Source organism: Heteronotia binoei, chromosome 15 (genome assembly GCF_032191835.1).
Source record: "Heteronotia binoei isolate CCM8104 ecotype False Entrance Well chromosome 15, APGP_CSIRO_Hbin_v1, whole genome shotgun sequence".
Taxonomy (NCBI): Eukaryota; Metazoa; Chordata; class Lepidosauria; order Squamata; family Gekkonidae; genus Heteronotia; species Heteronotia binoei.
The window spans coordinates 2,886,779-2,905,769 of record NC_083237.1 but is presented as its reverse complement, the minus strand read 5'-3'; the positions used below and the strand labels follow the sequence as shown (position 1 = coordinate 2,905,769).

At 50.2% G+C, this 18,991-nt stretch overlaps 1 protein-coding gene across 1 annotated transcript; it reads left to right on the top strand.

The window, feature by feature from the left end:
• The first annotated feature begins 3,452 nt into the window (after positions 1-3,452).
• LOC132584872 (monocarboxylate transporter 13-like) lies at positions 3,453-18,519 on the top strand. The gene is made up of 4 exons (XM_060256827.1): positions 3,453-3,687; positions 8,497-8,640; positions 12,375-13,148; positions 16,499-18,519. Exons 1-4 carry the CDS (start codon positions 3,477-3,479, stop codon positions 16,765-16,767), a joined length of 1,398 nt encoding a protein of 465 aa, XP_060112810.1. The 5' UTR covers positions 3,453-3,476; the 3' UTR covers positions 16,768-18,519.
• Positions 18,520-18,991: the final 472 nt, after the last annotated feature.

Genomic DNA, 18,991 nt, shown 5'->3' with positions numbered 1-18,991 from the left:
GTGCCGGAGTAGAGCTTGGAACCCGCGCCACTGAGATTCTAGTCTGACGCTCTGAGCATTCCACCACCACCATGCTGGCATCTTGCGTGGTCTGCTGTGGTTTTCTCTTCCTGGGGGAGGCCATAAACTCTGGCGTTCCAGTGCCAGGCTTTCCCCAGCCTGGTGTTCTGTGCCCATGGGCAGAAGGATGCTGGCTGCAGAAACTGACACTCTGCACATGTTCAGAATATAAGAGCAGCCATGCTGGACCAGATCAGCAGTTTACCTAGTCCAGCATCCTGGTTCATATGGTGGCCATCAAGTTTCCCTGGAGGGCCGACAGACGGGGTCCAGATCGTAGAATCCTAGAGTTGGAAGGGATCTCCAGGGTCATCTAGTCCAACCCCTTGCACAGTGCAGGAAACTCACAAATACCTCCCTCTAAAGTCACAGGATCTTCATTGCTGTCAGATGGCCTTCTGCTTAAAAACCTCCAAGATGTTGCCTCTTAGCCACCGTGGAGAGTGTGGTGCAGTGGCTGGAGTCTCAGGCAGGGATCTGGGAGACCTGTTTTCGAATCCCCACCCTGCTATGGAAGCTCTCTGGGTGACCTTGGGCCTCACTCACCTCACAGGGTTGTTATGCGGGGAAGAGAGGACATATGAACACATAAAGCTGAGGTTTTTCATGCCTGTTTGCCTGGAACCTTTTTAGTTGGAGAGGCCTGGGATTGAACTGGGGACCTTCTGCTTACCAAGCAGATGCTCTACCACTGAGCCACCGTCCCTCCCCTCACAGTCTTGTCTACTCAGACTGGCAGCAGCTCTCCAGGGTCTCCAGCTGAGATTTTTCATGCCTATTTGCCTGGACCCTTTTTAGTTGGAGAGGCCTGGGATTGAACTGGGGACCTTCTGCTTACCAAGCAGATGCTCTACCACTGAGCCACCGCCCCTCCCCTCACAGTCTTGTCTACTCAGACTGGCAGCAGCTCTCCAGGGTCTCCAGCTGAGATTTTTCATGCCTATTTGCCTGGACCCTTTTTAGTTGGAGAGGCCTGGGATTGAACTGGGGACCTTCTGCTTACCAAGCAGATGCTCTACCACTGAGCCATCATCCCTCCCTTAAAGTTGCCTTCGTTCCTTGTGAACATATGAAGCTGCCTTATATCAGACCTTCCTTGGTCCATCAAAGTCAGTCTTGTCTACTCTGACTGGCATGGTCTGTCTATTCAGACTCTCCAGGGTCACAAGCTGAGGTCTTTCCCGCCTACTTGCCTGGACCCTTTTTAGTTGGAGATGCCGGGGATTGAACCTGGGACCTTCTGCTTACCAAGCAGATGCTCTGCCACTGAGCCACCGTCCCTCCCCTGACCAGCAGTGGCTCTCCAGGGTCTCCAGCTGAGGTCTTTCCCGCCTACTTGCCTGGACCCTTTTTAGTTGGAGATGCCGGGGATTGAACCTGGGACCTTCTGCTTACCAAGCAGATGCTCTGCCACTGAGCCACCCTCCCTCCCCTGACCAGCAGTGGCTCTCCAGGGTCTCCAGCTGAGGTTTTTCCCGCCTACTTGCCTGGACCCTTTTTAGTTGGAGATGCCGGGGATTGAACCTGGGACCTTCTGCTTACCAAGCAGATGCTCTGCCACTGAGCCACCATCCCTCCCCTGACCAGCAGTGGTTCTCCAGGGTCTCCAGCTGAGGTTTTTCCCGCCTACTTGCCTGGACCCTTTTTAGTTGGAGATGCCGGGGATTGAACCTGGGACCTTCTGCTTACCAAGCAGATGCTCTACCACTCAGACACCGTCCCTCCCCTGAAGGTCAGTATGAGGTCAGGTTCTTTGGGGAGAAATAGAAAAGAGCAGGAGTCCAGTAGCGGCTTAAAAACTAACACAGTTTTTGGCAAGGTACAAACCTCCGTGCATCACTGACTCACTTCTTCAGAAGCCCCGACTCTCCTTCCACCAACTGGGTGAGTCTTTCAGGTGCTGCTAGACTCTGGTTCTTTTCTGCTGCTACAGACAGACTCACACGGCGAACTCATCTTGGGAGAAAGGTGGGGTATAAATTAAGGGAACAAAGAAATAGTAGCTACAGATAGACCTCCCTACTGCTAATCAGCCTCATACCCTTTGGTGTAGTGGTTAAGTGCACGGACTCTTATCTGGGAGAACCGGGTTTGATTCCCCACTCCTCCACTTGCAGCTGCTGGAATGGCCTTGGGTCAGCCATAGCTCTCCCAGAGTTGTTCTTGAAAGGGCAGCTCCTGGGAGAGCTCTCTCAGCCCCACCCACCTCACGGTGTCTGTTGCGGGGGGAGAAGATAGAGGAGATTGTAAGCCGCTCTGAGACTCTGATTCAGAGAGAAGGGCGGGGCATAAACCTTTGGTGGTGGTTGTCTTAAAGCCGTTGATACTTGTGGCTCCCCCCTCTCCCACTGGCCGTGCACTCCAGAGTTTGATCATTCACCAAGAAAAACATAAATTTCCGTTGCCTGTTCCTGAATCTATCACCTTCACTCCAGACAGCGAGGGGAAAGTTCTGTCTGCACTCTGCCCCCTGGGGGTAAGCCCAGGCTAGCCCAATCCGGTCCGATCTCGGAAGCTAAGTAGGGTTTTTGCTTGGCTAGTAGGTGGATGGGCGACCTCCGAGGAATACCAGAGGGAGGCAATGGCAAGCCAGCCACTTCTGAATGTCTCTTGCCTTAAATACAAGTCTAGCTCGCCCCCTAGTGGTGCATCACGCTAAAATAATATCTTCTGGCTGCTGGACAGTCTTAGAATCTCCTGGCTACATTGCTCATCCTGCCGTATGATAATTATTGTTATCATCTTTGGTGTAATACTACCTGAAGCATTACTGCTGTTCTGTGTTCACATTTGCTGGTGCTGAGGCCTAATCCTGAGCCGGCAGCTTGATTCTGAACCTTGAGGTAAAGCAGTGTGTTTCTTCCCCCCACCCGCCCCCCACACACACAGTTGAATGAGAGCCAATGCGGTGTGGCGCTTAGAGTGTTGGACTGTGATCAAAGAGACCCAGGTTCAAATTCTCACTCGTTGGGTGACCTTGGGCCAGTAGCATGCTCTCAGACTCACTTACCTCACAGGGTTGTTGCGAGGTTAAAATGGAGGACAATGTCACTCACTTAGGGTCCCTGTCAATACTCCCTCTAAAGCTGCGGTGTCTTGTGAGCAAAAATTCCACTTTGTGAGCTACTGGCAGTAAAGTTGTGAGCCGCTGCATGAATTACGTGTGCTCTGGGGCCATTTTTCCTGAGCAGAGACAAACACGGATGAGCTGTGGAGGTCTAAAAAAACTGTGAGCTAGCTCGCACGAACTCGGCTTAGAGGGAACATTGTTCCCTATTGAGAAAGGCAGGGCATAAACGAAACAAATCCGTACAAGAGCCAAGAGTCTTGTGGTCTGTTCAAGACTCATAAATTCACCCTCTGTTGTGTTTTTCTCTCCGTGTCCTTCCCCTCTCCCCTCCCCCTTTGTAGGATCCATGCCGTACCAGGCCGTGGTCTACCCGGAGCCCCCCGATGGGGGCTGGGGGTGGATGGTGGTCTTGGCAGCCTTCATCCAGTCGGCCCTGGTCTTTGGGGTGATCCGCTCCTTTGGGGTCTTCTTCGTGGAGTTTGTGGAGTACTTCGATGAGCTGTCCAGACGCATCTCCTGGATCACGTCCATCGGGATAGCGGTGCAGCAGTTTGTCAGTGAGTGCGGGGGAGGGGGCCCTGTGTTCATTCAGGAGGTTGCTGTTGTTCCGTCGCACAGTCGAGTCCGACACTTTGCAACCCCAAGGACGAAGTCACGCCAGGCCTTCCCGTCTTCCACCATCCTCCGAAGCCTGCGCAAAGAGTCCAATGATTTCAGCAGGTGGTGCCTCATTCTCGCTCTGCCCCCTGCTGGGGAGAGCTAGCATTACTTATCGTTATTCTGTCTGGTGTAGGCTGCAACGTCGTGGAATATCCATAAATACTCCCAACTTTTCTAATGCGGGAGAAAATGTATGATTGGGTGGAGGTGGAGGGGTTTTTTTTCTTTTTAAGACTAGGGGAAGGAACGAAACCAGAGAGGGGGATCGTGTGAGAAGGAGGGGGTGGGAGGGAGAGGGAAGCAGGCGTTTTGAGAGTACTGTCCGAACAGGATGGGAGGGAGCTGGGGGAAATAATAGGTGCGTGGGTAGGGTGAACTGGCAGGGGTGGTATTTTAAGATCCACTTGGTGGAACCGCCAGAGGAACTGAGAGTAGAATTTTTCTCTCTCTTCCTACTTGTAGCTGTCGAAAGGTGTTTTGACTCTTGAATGCTCACGACCCCAGAAATCTTGTTGGTCTCTAAGGTGATACTGGACCCAAATCTGGCTGCTCCTCTCTCTTGTCCCCTCCCCCGCTGTTCTTCTTGCTCATAGAATCATAGAGTTGGAAGGGACCCCCCAGGGTCATCTAGTCCAGCCCCCTGCACAATGCAGGAAACTCACAGACACCTCCCCCTCAATTCACAGGATCCTCATTGCTGTCAGATGGCCCTCTAGCCCCTGTTTCAAAACCTCCAAGGAAGGAGAGCCCACCACCTCCTGAGGAGGAAGCCTGTTCCACTGAGGAACCGCTCTAACGGTCAGGAAGTTCTTCCTAATAGAATCCTAGAGTTGGAAGGAACCTCTAGGGTCATCTAGTCCAACCCCCTGCACCATGCAGGGAACTCACAAACCCCTCCCCCTCAATTCACAGGATCTTCATTGCTGTCAGATGGCCATCTAGCTTCTGTTGAAAAACCTCCAAGGAAGGAGAGCCCACCACCTCCTGAGGAGGAAGCCTGTTCCACTGAGGAACCGCTCTAACGGTCAGGAAGTTCTTCCTAATAGAATCCTAGAGTTGGAAGGAACCTCTAGGGTCATCTAGTCCAACCCCCTGCACAATGCAGGAAACTCACAAACACCTCCCCCTCAATTCACAGGATCTTCATTGCTGTCAGATGGCCATCTAGCTTCTGTTGAAAAACCTCCAAGGAAGGAGAGCCCACCACCTCCCGAGGAGGAAGCCTGTTCCACTGAGGAATCATAGAATCATAGAATTGGAAGGTACCTCTAGGGTCATCTAGTCCAACCCCCTGCACAATGCAGGAAACTCACAAACACCTCCCCCTCAATTCACAGGATCTTCATTGCTGTCAGATGGCCATCTAGCCTCTGTTGAAAAACCTCCAAGGAAGGAGAGCCCACCACCTCCTGAGGAGGAAGCCTGTTCCACTGAGGAACCGCTCTAACGGTCAGGAAGTTCTTCCTAATAGAATCCTAGAGTTGGAAGGAACCTCCAGGGTCATCTAGTCCAGCCCCCTGCACAATGCAGGAAACTCACAAACCCCTCCCCCTAAATTCACAGGATCAGCATTGCCGTCAGATGGCCATCTAGCCTCTGGTTGTCTGCCCCATGTTTCTCGGATGGCCATCTTGATAGGTTCTGGTTTCTTGGAGTACATTTCACAGCAGAGAATCATAGAATAGAATCACAGAGCCACAGAGTCGGAAAGGGGCCAATAGAGGCCATCTAGTCCAGTCCCCGGCTCAATGCAAGATCAGCCTAGAGCACCCCTGACCAGACTTCGTCCAGCCTCTGCTTGAGGGCTGCCAGGGAGGGGGGGCTCACCACCTCCCTTGAGAGCCGATTCCACTCTTGAACAACTCTTATTTTAAAAAGTTTTTTCCTAATATCCTGTTGATACCTCCCCACCCTTAATTTAAACCGTTATTACGAGTCCTCTCCTCTGCTGCCAACGGGAACGGTTCTCTGCCCTCCTCTAAGGGACAGCCTTTTAAATACTTCTAGCAGGGGTGGCCAAACTGTGGTTTGGGAACCACAGGTGGCTCTTTCACACACATTGTGTGGCTCTTGAAGCCTCTTTAAATCACTTCGCCAAGCCAGCCAGCTGGTGGCATTTAAAGTTAAAGTAGCTTTCTTTCTACTTCTCCCTCCCCATCTTTTCTTTCCTTCCTTCCTTCCTTCCTTCCTTCCTTCCTTCCTTCCTTCCTTCCTTCCTTCCTTCCTTCCTTCCTTCCTTCCTTCCTTCCTTCCTTCCTTCCTTCCTTCCTTCCTTCCTCCCTCCCTCCCTCCCTCCCTCCCTCCCTCCCTCCCTCCCTCCCTCCCTCCCTCCCTCCCTCCCTTCCTTCCTTCCTTCCTTCCTTCCTTCCTTCCTTCCTTCCTTCCTTCCTTCCTTCCTTCCTTCCTTCCTTCCAACATCTGATGTTTGTGTCTTCTGGCTCTCAAACATCTGACATTTATTCTATGTGGCTCTTAAGTTAAGCAAGTTTTGGCCACCCTTGATTTATAGAGAGCCATCCTGTCCTGCCCTTCCACCTCCTCTTCTCCAGCCCGAACCTTCCCAAGTCCTTCCACCTTTCCTCCCAGGGCTTCTTGGTCTCCAGGCCCCTGAGCATCCTCGTCGCTCTCCTCTGCACCCGCTCCAGGCTGTCCACAGAACCAACTTTACAGGGCTGGTCTCAGCTTCACTTCTGTGTTTGATTATTTTGCTGCTGTTTCTTCTGTCCCGTTTCAGTTTTATTGACGATTTGGTTTGGAGTGGTTGAGACTCTGTTGGATTTCTCATCTTTTATTGCTGCCACAAACCAGCTTGGGACTATCAAGTAAACTCACCATGCTAGCAAATTATTATGTCTATTAAATAGTATACAATTCTTTCCAGTTTTATGAACACCTCAATATTTTACACAACAGCTTTCGGATAACACCAGCGTAACAGACACTTAACAATGGTTACAGACAATTTCCCAAAAGAGCCGTAATGATGCTATATGAGCATGTGACTTCAATATGGTTTCAGTGCTTGCAAAAATTCTCTCAGTATTTGTCCCCTGATTGCATTGAATGTCTGCACAATTGGGACATTGGCCTGATCCAACATGGCTTCTCTTATGTTCTTATGGGTGACATGATAGAGGTTTACAAGATTATGCACGGGGTGGAGAAAGTAGAGAAAGAAGTACTTTTCTCTCTTTCTCACAATACAAGAACTCGTGGGCGTTCAATGAAATTGCTGAGCAATCGGGTTAAAACGAATAAAAGGAAGTACTTCTTCACCCAAAGGGTGATTAACATGTGGAATTCACTGCCACAGGAGGTGGTGGCAGCTACAAGCATAGCCAGCTTTAAGAGAGGATTGGATAAAAATATGGAGCAGAGGGCCATCAGTGGCTATTAGCCACAGTATGTATATATATATATGTGTGTGTGTGTGTGTGTGTATGTGTGTGTATATACATACACACACACACATATTTATTGGCCACTGTGTGACACAGAGTGTTGGATTAGATGGGCCATTGACCTGATCCGACATGGCTTCTCTTATGTTCTTATGTGACTCAGAGTGTTGGACTGGAGGGGCCATTGGCCTGATCCAACGTGATTTCTCTTATGTTCTTATATGACACAGAGTGTTGGACTGGATGGGCCACTGGCCTGATCCAACATGGCTTCTCTTATGTTCTTATGTGACTCAGTGTGTTGGACTGGAGGGACTATTGGCCTGATCCAACATGACTTCTCTTATGTTCTTATGTGACACAGAGTGTTGGACTGGATGGGCCATTGGCCTGATCCAACAGGGCTTCTCTTGTGTTCCTATGTGACACAGAGTGTTGGACTGGATGGGCCACTGCCCTGATCCAACATGGCTTCTCTTATGTTCTTATGTTCACAGGATGTGGATTCTTTGCGTATGCAGTGTCTTTATTGGCGTCCTCTGTCTTGCCACACCATATCTCGCTGCACTGACCAGCTCTTTTAATCACGCTTAATCGCTTCATCTTAATTCATAGAATAGAATCACAGAGTTGGCAGGTACCTCCAGGGTCATCTAGTCCAACCCCTGCTCAATGCAGGAAGTGCTCTGCTCAATTTTCACTATGCACAATTGTGAGAATTTCTCACTATGCACAAGTGAGAGACTTTTGGCTCATATAGCCTCGCCATAGCTCTTTTGGAAAATGGTTTGTAACCATTGTTAAGTGTCTGCTGCACTGGTGTTATCAAAAACCTGTTGTGTAAAATATTGAGGTGGTTACAAAACTGTAAAGAATTGTATACGATTTAACAGACAATAATTTGCTAACACGGTGAGTTTACTTGATAGTATGGATTTGTTACTCCTGTGGTTCCAGTATTTGTTGTTGTCATACAAACCAGCTTGCGACATACTTTAAACAAGTTGCATTTTGGGGAGGGGATGATTCTACCAGTTGCTAAAAGTCTGCGGAGGCTGGCAGGGAAAAGGAGGGGGGAACTACAAACTAGATAGTGCTGATGGCAGGAAGTGGGCAGCGGGCACGATTAGCTGGGAACCACACGATGCCACCCTAGGCAGAGTTTTGCCCTTCTTAGTCTGCTGAAGTCTTTTTAGGACTACATCCCTCTCCAGCCAACTGTGGTTCCCAGGTGTGCGATATTTAAGGGAATTAGGTGCAGCCTAAAGAACGGAAGTTCCCTTACCGTGATCTCATTGTTTGCAGGTCCTTTGAGCAGTGCGCTCAGCACCCGCTATGGGGCACGTCCCGTCGTCATGGCCGGCGGCTTCTTTTCCAGCCTGGGGCTTTTCCTGGCATCCTTCGCCACCACCCTGGTTCACCTCTACCTCTGCATCGGGCTTCTCTCCGGTAGGTTCTCCCCAATATTATTGTTGTTATTTTGCTATCGTTTAAAAGGTTTCTTAGCCTCCTTTCCTTCCGTCCGACGCTCCAGGCAGCTTACGGTATTAATAAAATGCACAGAGGAGATCACATGAAAAACATAAAACCAGAATTTAAAAAGTCACAATTTAGGACTGGCTTAATAAAATGCAGTCCTTAAATAAAGCCTAAAGATGGAAAGTAAGAGGGCCAGGCACACCTCCCTGAGGAGGTTGTTCCAAAATTGTGGGGCCACCACCGAAAAGGCCATCTCACCTGTATCCATCAAACAGGCTTCTTTGATGGGACAGTTTGGAGGGGCTCCCCCCCCCCCCCCGATCTTAATTCTTGGGCAAAAACATGACCAATAATCCCGTTATCTCCTGGCACCAAAACTTAGCCCAGTTTCAGTGCCCCTGAGAGTCCTGACTCTGCAACTGGGACATTTTACAGCAAATAACTCCACTTTCATTTATTGCCAATTGATTGGAATAATGGATTGTGCTTCTGAGTGTTCAAAACGTGAGGGAATTGGGTGGCTTGACTTTCTTGGGGAAAGAGGGGAGAAATGGAAAGAGAGCAGGTGTGGGGGTGAAGCGGCGTTGGAGAAGGCAGTGGTCGAAAGTGCTGTTAAGTTGCAACCAACTTAAGAACATAAGAGAAGCCCTGTTGGATCAGGCCAATGGCCCCTCCAGTCCAACACTCTGTGTCACATAAGAACATAAGAGAAGCCCTGTTGGATCAGGCCAATGGCCCATCCAGTCCAACACTCTGTGTCACATAAGAACATAACAGAAGCCCTGTTGGATCAGGCCAATGGCCCATCCAGTCCAGCACTCTGTGTCACATAAGAACATTAGAGAAGCCATGTTGGATCAGGCCAATGGCCCCTCCAGTCCAACACTCTGTGTCACATAAGAACATAAGAGAAGCCATGTTGGATCAGAACAAAGGCCCATCCAGTCCAACACTCTGTGTCACATAAGAACATAAGAGAAGTCATGCTGGATCAGGCCAAAGGCCCATCCAGTCCAACACTCTGTGTCACATAAGAACATAAGAGAAGCCCTGTTGGATCAGGCCAAAGGCCCATCCAGTCCAACACTTTGTGTCACATAAGACAAGCCCTGTTGGATCAGGCCAAAGGCCAACCAGTCCAACACTCTGTGTCACATAAGAACATAAGAGAAGCCATGTTGGATCAGGCCAAAGGCCCATCCAGTCCAACACTCCGTGTCACATAAGAACATAAGAGAAGCCATGTTGGATCAGGCCAGTGGCCCATCCAGTCCAACACTCCGTGTCACATAAGAACATAAGAGAAGCCATGTTGGATCAGGCCAGTGGCCCATCCAGTCCAACACTCCGTGTCACATAAGAACATAAGAGAAGCCATGTTGGATCAGGCCAATGGCCCCTCCAGTCCAACACTCCGTGTCACATAAGAACATAAGAGAAGCCATGTTGGATCAGGCCAGTGGCCCCTGCAGTCCAACACTCCGTGTCACATAAGAACATAAGAGAAGCCATGTTGGATCAGGCCAATGGCCCCTCCAGTCCAACACTCCATGTCACATAAGAACATAAGAGAAGCCATGTTGGATCAGGCCAGTGGCCCATCCAGTCCAACACTCCGTGTCACATAAGAACATAAGAGAAGCCATGTTGGATCAGGCCAGTGGCCCATCCAGTCCAACTCTCTGTGTCACATAAGAGAAGCCATGTTGGATCAGGCCAGTGGTCCCTCCAAACCAACACTCCGTGTCACATAAGAACATAAGAGAAGCCCTGTTGGATCTGGCCAGTGGCCCATCCAGTCCAACACTCCCTGTCACATAAGAACATAAGAGAAGCCATGTTGGATCAGGCCAGTGGCCCATCCAGTCCAACACTCTGTGTCACATAAGAGAAGCCATGTTGGATCAGGCCAGTGGCCCATCCAGTCCAACACTCTGTGTCACACAGTGGCCAAAAAAACCCCAAGTGCCATCAGGAGGTTCACAAGTGGGGCTAGAAGCCCTTCCACTTTGCCCGCCCCCCCAAGCACCAAGAATACAGAGCATCACTGCCCCAGACAGTTCTAATAAAATGCCGTGGCTAATAGCCGCTGACGGACCTCAGTTCCATATTTTTATCCAATCCCCTCTTGAAGCTGGCTATGCTTGTAGCTGGCGCCACCTCCTGTGGCAGTGAATTCCACATGTTAATCACCCTTTGGGTGAAGAAGGACTTCCTTTTATCCATTCTAACCTGACTGCTCAGCAATTCCATCGAATGCCGACGAGTTCTTGTATTGTGGGAGAGGGAGAAAAGGACTTCTTTCTCTACTTTCTCCATCCCATGCATAATCTTGTAAACCTCTATCATGTCATCCCGCAGGCGACGTTTCTCCAAGCTAAAGAGCCCCAAGCGTTTTAACCTTTCTTCATAGGGGAAGTGTTCCAAACCTTTAATCATTCTAGTTGCCCTTTTCTGGACTTTTTCCAATGCTATAATATCCTTATGGCAACTTATGGCAACCCTGAAGGGTTTTCAAGGCAAGAGACAAAGGGGGGTGGTTTGCCATGGCCTGCTTCTACACTGCAGTCCTGGACTTCCTTGGGGTTCTAAGCAGCGTCAGTCTTGGTTAGTATTTGGAAGGGCAGCCTGCAAGGAATACCAGGGGCATGACGTAGAGGCAAGCAATGGCAAACCACCTGGGAAACATCTCTTGCCTTTAAAAACAAGTCTATCTCACCACCTAGTGGTACATAATACTAAAAGAACTAGAACAGGGTGTCTGTTGTGGGGGAGGAAGGTAAAGGAGATTGTGAGCCACTCTGAGACTCTTCAGAGTGGAGGGCAGGATATAAATCCAATATCTTCATCTACCTCACAGGGTGTCTGTTGTGGGGGAGGAAGGGAAAGGAGATTGTGAGCCACTCTGAGACTCTTCAGAGTGGAGGGCAGGATATAAATCCAATATCTTCATCTACCTCACAGGGTGTTTGTTGTGGGGGAGGAAGGGAAAGGAGATTGTGAGCCACTCTGAGACTCTTCGGAGTGGAGGGCAGGATATAAATCCAATATCTTCATCTACCTCACAGGGTGTTTGTTGTGGGGGAGGAAGGGAAAGGAGATTGTGAGCCGCTCTGAGACTCTTCGGAGTGGAGGGCGGGATATAAATCCAATATCTTCTTCCTGGCTATTCTACACACAGTGCCAGACAATAATTATTATTAATTAGCAACTGAGATCTGAGAAGCTTGGGCTAGCCTGAGCTATCCACGAAAGAGCTCCACATAAAATGGCTGTCACCAACTGAGGGGGCAGCTTGGTATTCAAAGTCAAAAACAGTACCAGGCTTTGTTCAAGGTGGCTGCTATAATGAAGCAGCAGCATCACTTTCAAAATGGCTGCCACTCTGTCAAGAAAGGGAGCTGCTGGTGAAAGAGCGATTCTGAGGCCTCCTTCAAAATAGCAGGCTTTGGTCAAAGTCCCAGTGACATTAGGAGTAGACGGCAGCTGACTGTCCCTGAGGATAATTGTCACAAAATGGTGGATTACTCTGGGTAAAGGAATTAGGTCCTGACTTTCACTCAGGGGGCATGATTTTTCTTGATGGGGCTATTAATTACATCCAACGTGTTGCCTGTAGGGATTTCACTTTGATGGAGTGCAGGGAACCCAAAACGAGGGAACGGGCTATCCTGTTTTCATTTCTGGTGTTCATCTCTTGGCAGGTTTCGGCTGGGCCTTGGTCTTTACCCCCTCCATGGCCTCCATGGCGCGTTATTTCAAGGCACGGCGGACGCTGGCTACAGGTTTGGCATTAACCGGCGTGGGCCTGTCTTCGTTTGCCTTCTCCCCCCTCTTCCAGCTCTTGGTGGATCTGTACGCCTGGCGTGGGGCCCTGATGATTGTGGCGGGCATGTCCTTCAACCTGGTGGTTTGTGGCGCCCTCATCCGCCCGCTCACCCTGAAAGAGGACCTGGCAGGCCCAACGCGAGGGGACTCGGCAGGGATGAGTCTGAAGGAGCTCTCTTCGCTTTTTGGCCTCCACCTTTTGTCCCACTGGCCTTTCATGCGATTTGTCCTTGCCATCACCCTAATCAACGCAGGATATTTCATCCCCTACGTCCACATGGTGGCCCGGGCGAGAGAATTAGGCTTTGACGAGTATAAGGCCGCTTTTCTGATGTCAGTAGCTGCTGTGGCTGACCTGTGCGGCCGCCTCTTCTCCGGTTGGCTGGGCAACTGTCGAGCTTTCCCTCTGATCCACATCTTGGTGACCTGGACGTCTCTGACAGGGATATCTTTGGTGCTGATCCCGTTTGGGCACAGTTATCCACTCCTCATGGCCATTAGCCTCTGCTACGGCTTCTTCTCCGGAGCCCTCACCCCCGTGGTCTTCTCCATCATTCCTGAGATTGTAGGCATCAAGAACATCTTCAGTTCGATGGGACTGCTGCAGATGATAGAGAGCATTGGGGGGCTGCTGGGGGCACCCCTTTCAGGTAGGTAACACTCCGAGAATGGAAGGTTTGACATTACGTTTGGCTTCTCATAGGCTTGCTTACTACTAGATGGGGGGAGGGTGTCCGTGGAAAACAGATTCCAGCTGATAATAATAATAATAATACATTTAATTTGTAATCCGCCTTCCCCGCCGAAGCAGGCTCAGAGTGGCTTACAACATATAAAATTACAATTTACAATATAAAACATTAATACAGTTCACTACATACGTAATTCATAAATAAAACCAACACAATTAAAACCATCATTTGCAATTAAAATTAACATTTTCGGTGCTACATCTCGGATACTTTCCTCAGTGGGTGTGGCGGATGGATATAGCAGATTATATCTACTGCAGGTCTACATTAAACCTTCATTTAGGCGAAGGCCATTTTAAAAAGAGTGGTCTTACAGGCCCTACGGAATTGGTCAAGACTTTGGGGCTCTCCACAGAGGCAAAATGGTTATTAGCACTGCCCGGACACGAGCAGTTGCTAAGGCTCTTTGGAGAGGAGCATGTGCAGAATGTATTTTCTGTCCATGAGGAATAACTGCCTATTTCCTACCTGCTAGAAGAGTGGTGTCAAACATGTAGCCCGGGGGGCTGAATCAGGCCCCTGGAGGGCTCCTATCAGGCCCCCAAGCAACTGATTGTCATCTGCTTCCTTCTCCCTCTCTCTTGCTTCCTTCTGCATCACAGCTTGCTTTGCAAGGCTTGCTCAATCGCACAGGAGCTACAGAGCAAGCCTCTATTTTCTCCATTAGCTGAGGCCCCTCCCTCAGGGAGGAAATAGGGGGAGAGAGAGCTTGCTTTGGCAGGCTTTCTCAATTGCACAGCAGAGCTACTGAGCCAAGCCTCTCTTCCTTCTATTGGCTAAGGCTCCTTCCCCTCCTGGTCTCCAGGGAAGGAAGGAAAGAGAGATACAAAGGAAGCACCTTTAAGACCAACAAGTGCTTATGTTTTAAGCACGTTTTGTTTTAAGTTGTTAAAAAATCTTTAATTGTGTTTGTCTGTGTTCTTTATAAAGTTTATATCTCTGCTACCTAATCTTAAATAGGTACACACATGGCCCGGCCTGACAATTCTCATTTATGTCAGACCCGGCTCTCGTAACAGATGAGTTTGACTCCCCTGTGCTACAGTTTGGAAATCCCTTGGAAGTGCAGCACTCCCCCATTGTCCTTACCATCACCCTAGTCAACGCAGGATATTTCATCCCCTACATCCACATGGTGGCCCGGGTGAGAGAGTTAGTTCTGCTGAAGAAAATAGCTCATTTGGAGAGGGGGGGGGACTTTTTTGCTCCGTGCCTCACAGAGGTCCCTCCCCTTCCTAAACTCCATCGTCACCAGACCTCACCCCTACATCTCCAGGGCTTCCCTAACCTGGAATTGACAACCCTTCAGGTCAGAGAGTCTTCAGGCAAGCCTGTTCTCATGTAAGTAAGTAAGTAAATTTTTATTTATACCCTGCCCTCCCTGCCGAGGCAGGCTCAGGGCGGCTTACAGAGCATGATACGAAATCATGATATCACAAATGACAGATAAAATCAATAACAATATAAGTACAAATATAAATTAATTTAAAAAGTTAAAACAATACAGTGGTGCTACAGTCTCTGTTTATCGGCAGCGTAATATTTATTCTGGTTACATCTTAAAGGCTTCTTGGAAGAGGGCAGTTTTGCAGGCCCTGCGGAACTGATTGAGGTCCCGCAGGGCCCGCACCTCCTCCGGCAGCTGATTCCACCATTGGGGAATGGTGCCCCCCTCCCAAAAAAAAGCCTTGAAACAGCTCTTCCAGACTGTAGGAGCTGATTGCTTTTTGCGTCTCTCCCATTCAGGGATTCACTTGAGAGAGCGGGCGTGATCCAGCCTCGGTTTAACTGTTGTAACTTGGTGAAGGTCTGGAGGGGACCAACGGTTCTGTCTCCTTGATAAAGGCTTGTTGGACTGTTACTGACCAGCGAATGTGGTTTTATGTTGTCAAAGGCTTTCATGGCTGGAGTCCATTGGCTGTTGTCGATTTTCCAGGCAGCCCAGAAAATCTACAGCAGCCAATGTTATTTTACTTCCCTGCCCTCAAAAGAATCAGCTGCACATTTATTTATTCATTTCCTTCCTTCCTTCATTTCTGTCCTGCTTTTCTCCCTGGTGAGGATACAGAACATGTTCCATACATTCCCTGCACCTCCATTTTATCCTCACAACCAGGGCCTTTTTTGTAGCAGGAACTCCTTTGCCTGTTAGGCCCCCAGCCCCCAGATGTAGCCAATCCCCCAAAAGCTTCCAGGGCTCTTCGTACAGGGCCTGCTGTAAGCTCCAGGAGGATTGGCTACATCAGGGGTGTGTGGCCTAACAGGCAAAGGAGTTCCTGCTACAAAAGAAGCCCTGCATTTGCGTATTAGGCCACGCCCCCTGATGTCAGCCAATCCCCCAAGAGCTTACAGGGCTCTTCGTACAGGGCCTGCTGTAAGCTCCAGGAGGATTGGCTACATCAGGGGTGTGTGGCCTAATACGCAGAGGAGTTCCTGACAAAAAAAAGCTCTGCTCACAACAGTCTTGTGAGGCAGGCCTCACACATTAGTAGGACAATCCTAGCCTTGTGGTGTGCGTGTTCTTCCCCACATAAGAGAAGTCATGTTGGGTCAGGCCAATGGCCCATCCAGGCCAACACTCTGTCACACAGGGGCCAAAAAACCCAGGTGCCATCAGGAGGTCCATCAGTGGGGCCAGGACACTAGAAGCCCTCCCACTGTTGCCCCTCCCAGGCACCAAGAATACAGAGCATCACTGTCCCAGACATAGGAACATAGCAGAAGCCATGTTGGAGCAGGCCAATTGCCCATCCAGTCCAACACTCTGTGTCACACAGTGGCCCCAAAACCAGGTGCCATCAGGAGGCCAACCAGTGGGGCCAGAACTCCAGAAACCCTCCCATTGTGCCCCTCCCAAGCATGAAGAACACAGAGCATCACTGCCTCAGACATAAGAACAGAAGAGAAGCCATGTTGGATCAGGCCAGTGGCCCATCCATTCCAACACTCTGTGTCACACAGTGGCCAAAACAACCCAGTGGCCATCAGGAGGTCCATCAGTGGGGCCAGGACACTAGAAGCCCTCCCACTGTGCCCCCCCACAAGCACCAAGAATACAGAGCATCACTGCCCCAGACACAGAGTTCCAACAATACGCTGTGGCTCATAGCCACTGATGGACCTCCACTCCATATGCTTATCCATTCCTCTCTTGAAGCTGTCTGTGCTTGTAGCTGCCACCGCTTCCTGTGGCAGTGAGTTCCATGTGTTAATCACTCTTTCTTTCTCTCTCCCTCTCTCTCTTTCAGGTTTCCTGAGAGATGTCACAGGGGACTACACCGCCTCGTTCTTGACGGCCGGTTCCTTCATCTTGGCCGGCAGCCTCGTTTTGGTCACTTTGCCCAATTTCTTCACCTGCACGCCTCGGCCTGCCCTGCGGGAGGCGGATCCTGTGGTGGAGGCTGGGTTGGGCTCTCCCTTGGAGTCAGCCCCTGTCCCCGTGGGGGCCCCCTCTCTGCACAACAGCCCCCCCTATGAGGCGGTACCCAAGACAGAGAAGAGACTCCCCAACAGCTGAGGCAGAGTTCAAACCCAGAGGAGCCACGACAGCAGCCAAGATTACGGGAGGCAGGCAGGCAACATTCCCCTCCCCGGAAGGCAGAGGGTTTGTCCTCTCAGAGAAAACGGAGAGGTGTCACACGCAGATGGACAGAAACCACCCGGTAGTTCTTGACTCCTTGCCGCAACGTGGCAGCTGCTGGTGCCACAAACTCACACGCCTCTTCCTTTGGTGAACAGTTGCCTTTGATTCGCCTCTCCCCGTAGGAGTTGAGGGCTGAGAGAAAGTAAGTGCGCATTTAGAGGCCTAATTGCGCCCCCCCCCCCCCGGTCTTCGAATGCCTGCGGTAAGCACGGCCAGCCGTGAGGGTCTCCTCCTCAGCCAGACTCTTCTGCCTTCTTGTACCTTCCACTGTAGTGGCACCAGCTGCCCTGCAGACTTGGCAGCCGTGTGTCCCTGCTTTGCCACCCTGTTCTCGTCCCTCGCCTTGGGAACAGCGGCAAACAAGCTGGTGACTCCTTCCTCAGGGTCTTTTTTCCCTGGGCGGAGCAGGAGTTGACCACTCCACTGCACAGATTGGGCAGGTGAAAAGACGACTGGCCGAACGGTTGCTAGGATCCATTTGGGGAACTCCGAGGGCAGGACCGGATCCCTGAATTATTAGAGTCACGCCCTGGTTCCCTTCTCCCAGAGACCAGCGTGGCTTCTAGAGAGCTACCCCAGCTGGTCTTGGAAAGGTTGTCTTTGGAGAGGAGGTGTGAGAACTTGGTTTATCTTGGGACAAGACCACCTCACTGGGCCTCTCCTCCCGAGGGCTCTGGAGCTGAGCAGCCCCCCCTTCTCGTAGCACCCAAACTGCCATCCCACTAGAACCCATTCCTGTGAGGGAGGAATTTCTCAGCCCTCTCTCCACTCTATGCCTTTACATTGCAGAAGTGCCGCACTCAAGGCCACTGGTCGTCGTGGGCAGATGTTTCAGGCTGAGGCCCACATCTGGGTCTCCACCTGCTTTTCGAGGACTGGGTTGGATGAGTCCCAGATGTCGGCCCTCTCTGAATGGCGCTTCCTGGCCCTTGAGCTGTGCCAAAGTTTCTTTGGCCCGTGTTGCAATCTGGGAGACTGAGAAGCCGAGAAATTAAACTGCCTGGATGCTGGCTGGAAAGTTCTCTTGCAGGCTGTGTGCGGTCCTCCTCTCTGGGCCAGAGTCTGTGCCTTTTCCCCTTGCCTCTTTGGGTAAGCTTGTTTTCCGCCTCAGAAGAGGTGCAAAACTCAGCAGGAGCTGCGGGTCCGGCTGTTCGTGTGAACGCTCTGACAAAGCCTCGTTTCACGATTCAGTGTGGCTTGAAAAATCCTCAAGACAAGAGCACAGGAGGGCTGCGCTGGAGTTACAGGAGCCTGGCCTCGTGAACATTCAGATCTGCAGGAAAGAAAATCCGTGTGCTGTTCCGACTTCCCACTGTGCAAAAACCTCTTGCAACTGGCTTTCTTTTGTTACTTGCAGGCTGCTTCAGTATAGGCTTCCCTCTTCTCAGCATCCTTAAGAAGAATCACATCCTGCTTTTCATCCATTCCCTAGTTTCCTTGGAAGAGGTTTTATTTCTTTTTAAATGTCAGGCATTTGTTGCTACTAGAATCCAAATGTTGGAGGAGTTGGCAATGAATGTGGCCCTCTTGTTGGCGATGGAGGAGTTGGCGATGAATGTGATTGTGTGAAATGCAGAAGGGTTTTGATCTTTTGTTTCTTTAAGATAAAAATGAGTTTCCAAGCAACTTTTGTAAGCCTCTTGAGTTCTTTGGACTTGTCTGTTACTCCTGGTTTAATTTAGTGGACATTTAAAATTATGAAATAAATTGAGAGAAGTTTGGGGGCCTGGGTTCCCCAGTTCTCTCTGTTAAACTTTAAAGGAAGATCAAGTGAACAGACACTTACCTGGAAAAACAGGGCTTGATTCCCCACTCCTCCACTTGCAGCTGCTGAAACGGCCTTCAGTCAGCCAGAGCTCTCGCAGGAGTTGTCCTTGAAAGGGCAGCTGCTGTAAGACCTCTCAGCCCTATTAGGAAGGGAATTGAAAACAAATCAGCCAGTATCATAATGCCCCTGTATAAATCGATGGTGCGGTCTCATTTGGAATACTGTGTGCAATTCTGGTCACTGCACCTCAAAAAGGATATTATAGCATTGGAAAAAATCCAGAAAAGGGCAACTAGAATGATTAAAGGGTTGGAACACTTTCCCTATGAA

Coding starts and splice junctions, on each gene's coding strand:
- LOC132584872 (XM_060256827.1), top strand. CDS start 3,477: ATGCCGTACCAGGCCGTGGTCTACCCGGAGCCCCCCGATGGGGGCTGG. Junction 3,688..8,496: donor AGCGGTGCAGCAGTTTGTCA/GTGAGTGCGGGG, acceptor CATTGTTTGCAG/GTCCTTTGAGCAGTGCGCTC. Junction 13,149..16,498: donor GCTGGGGGCACCCCTTTCAG/GTAGGTAACACT, acceptor TCTCTCTTTCAG/GTTTCCTGAGAGATGTCACA.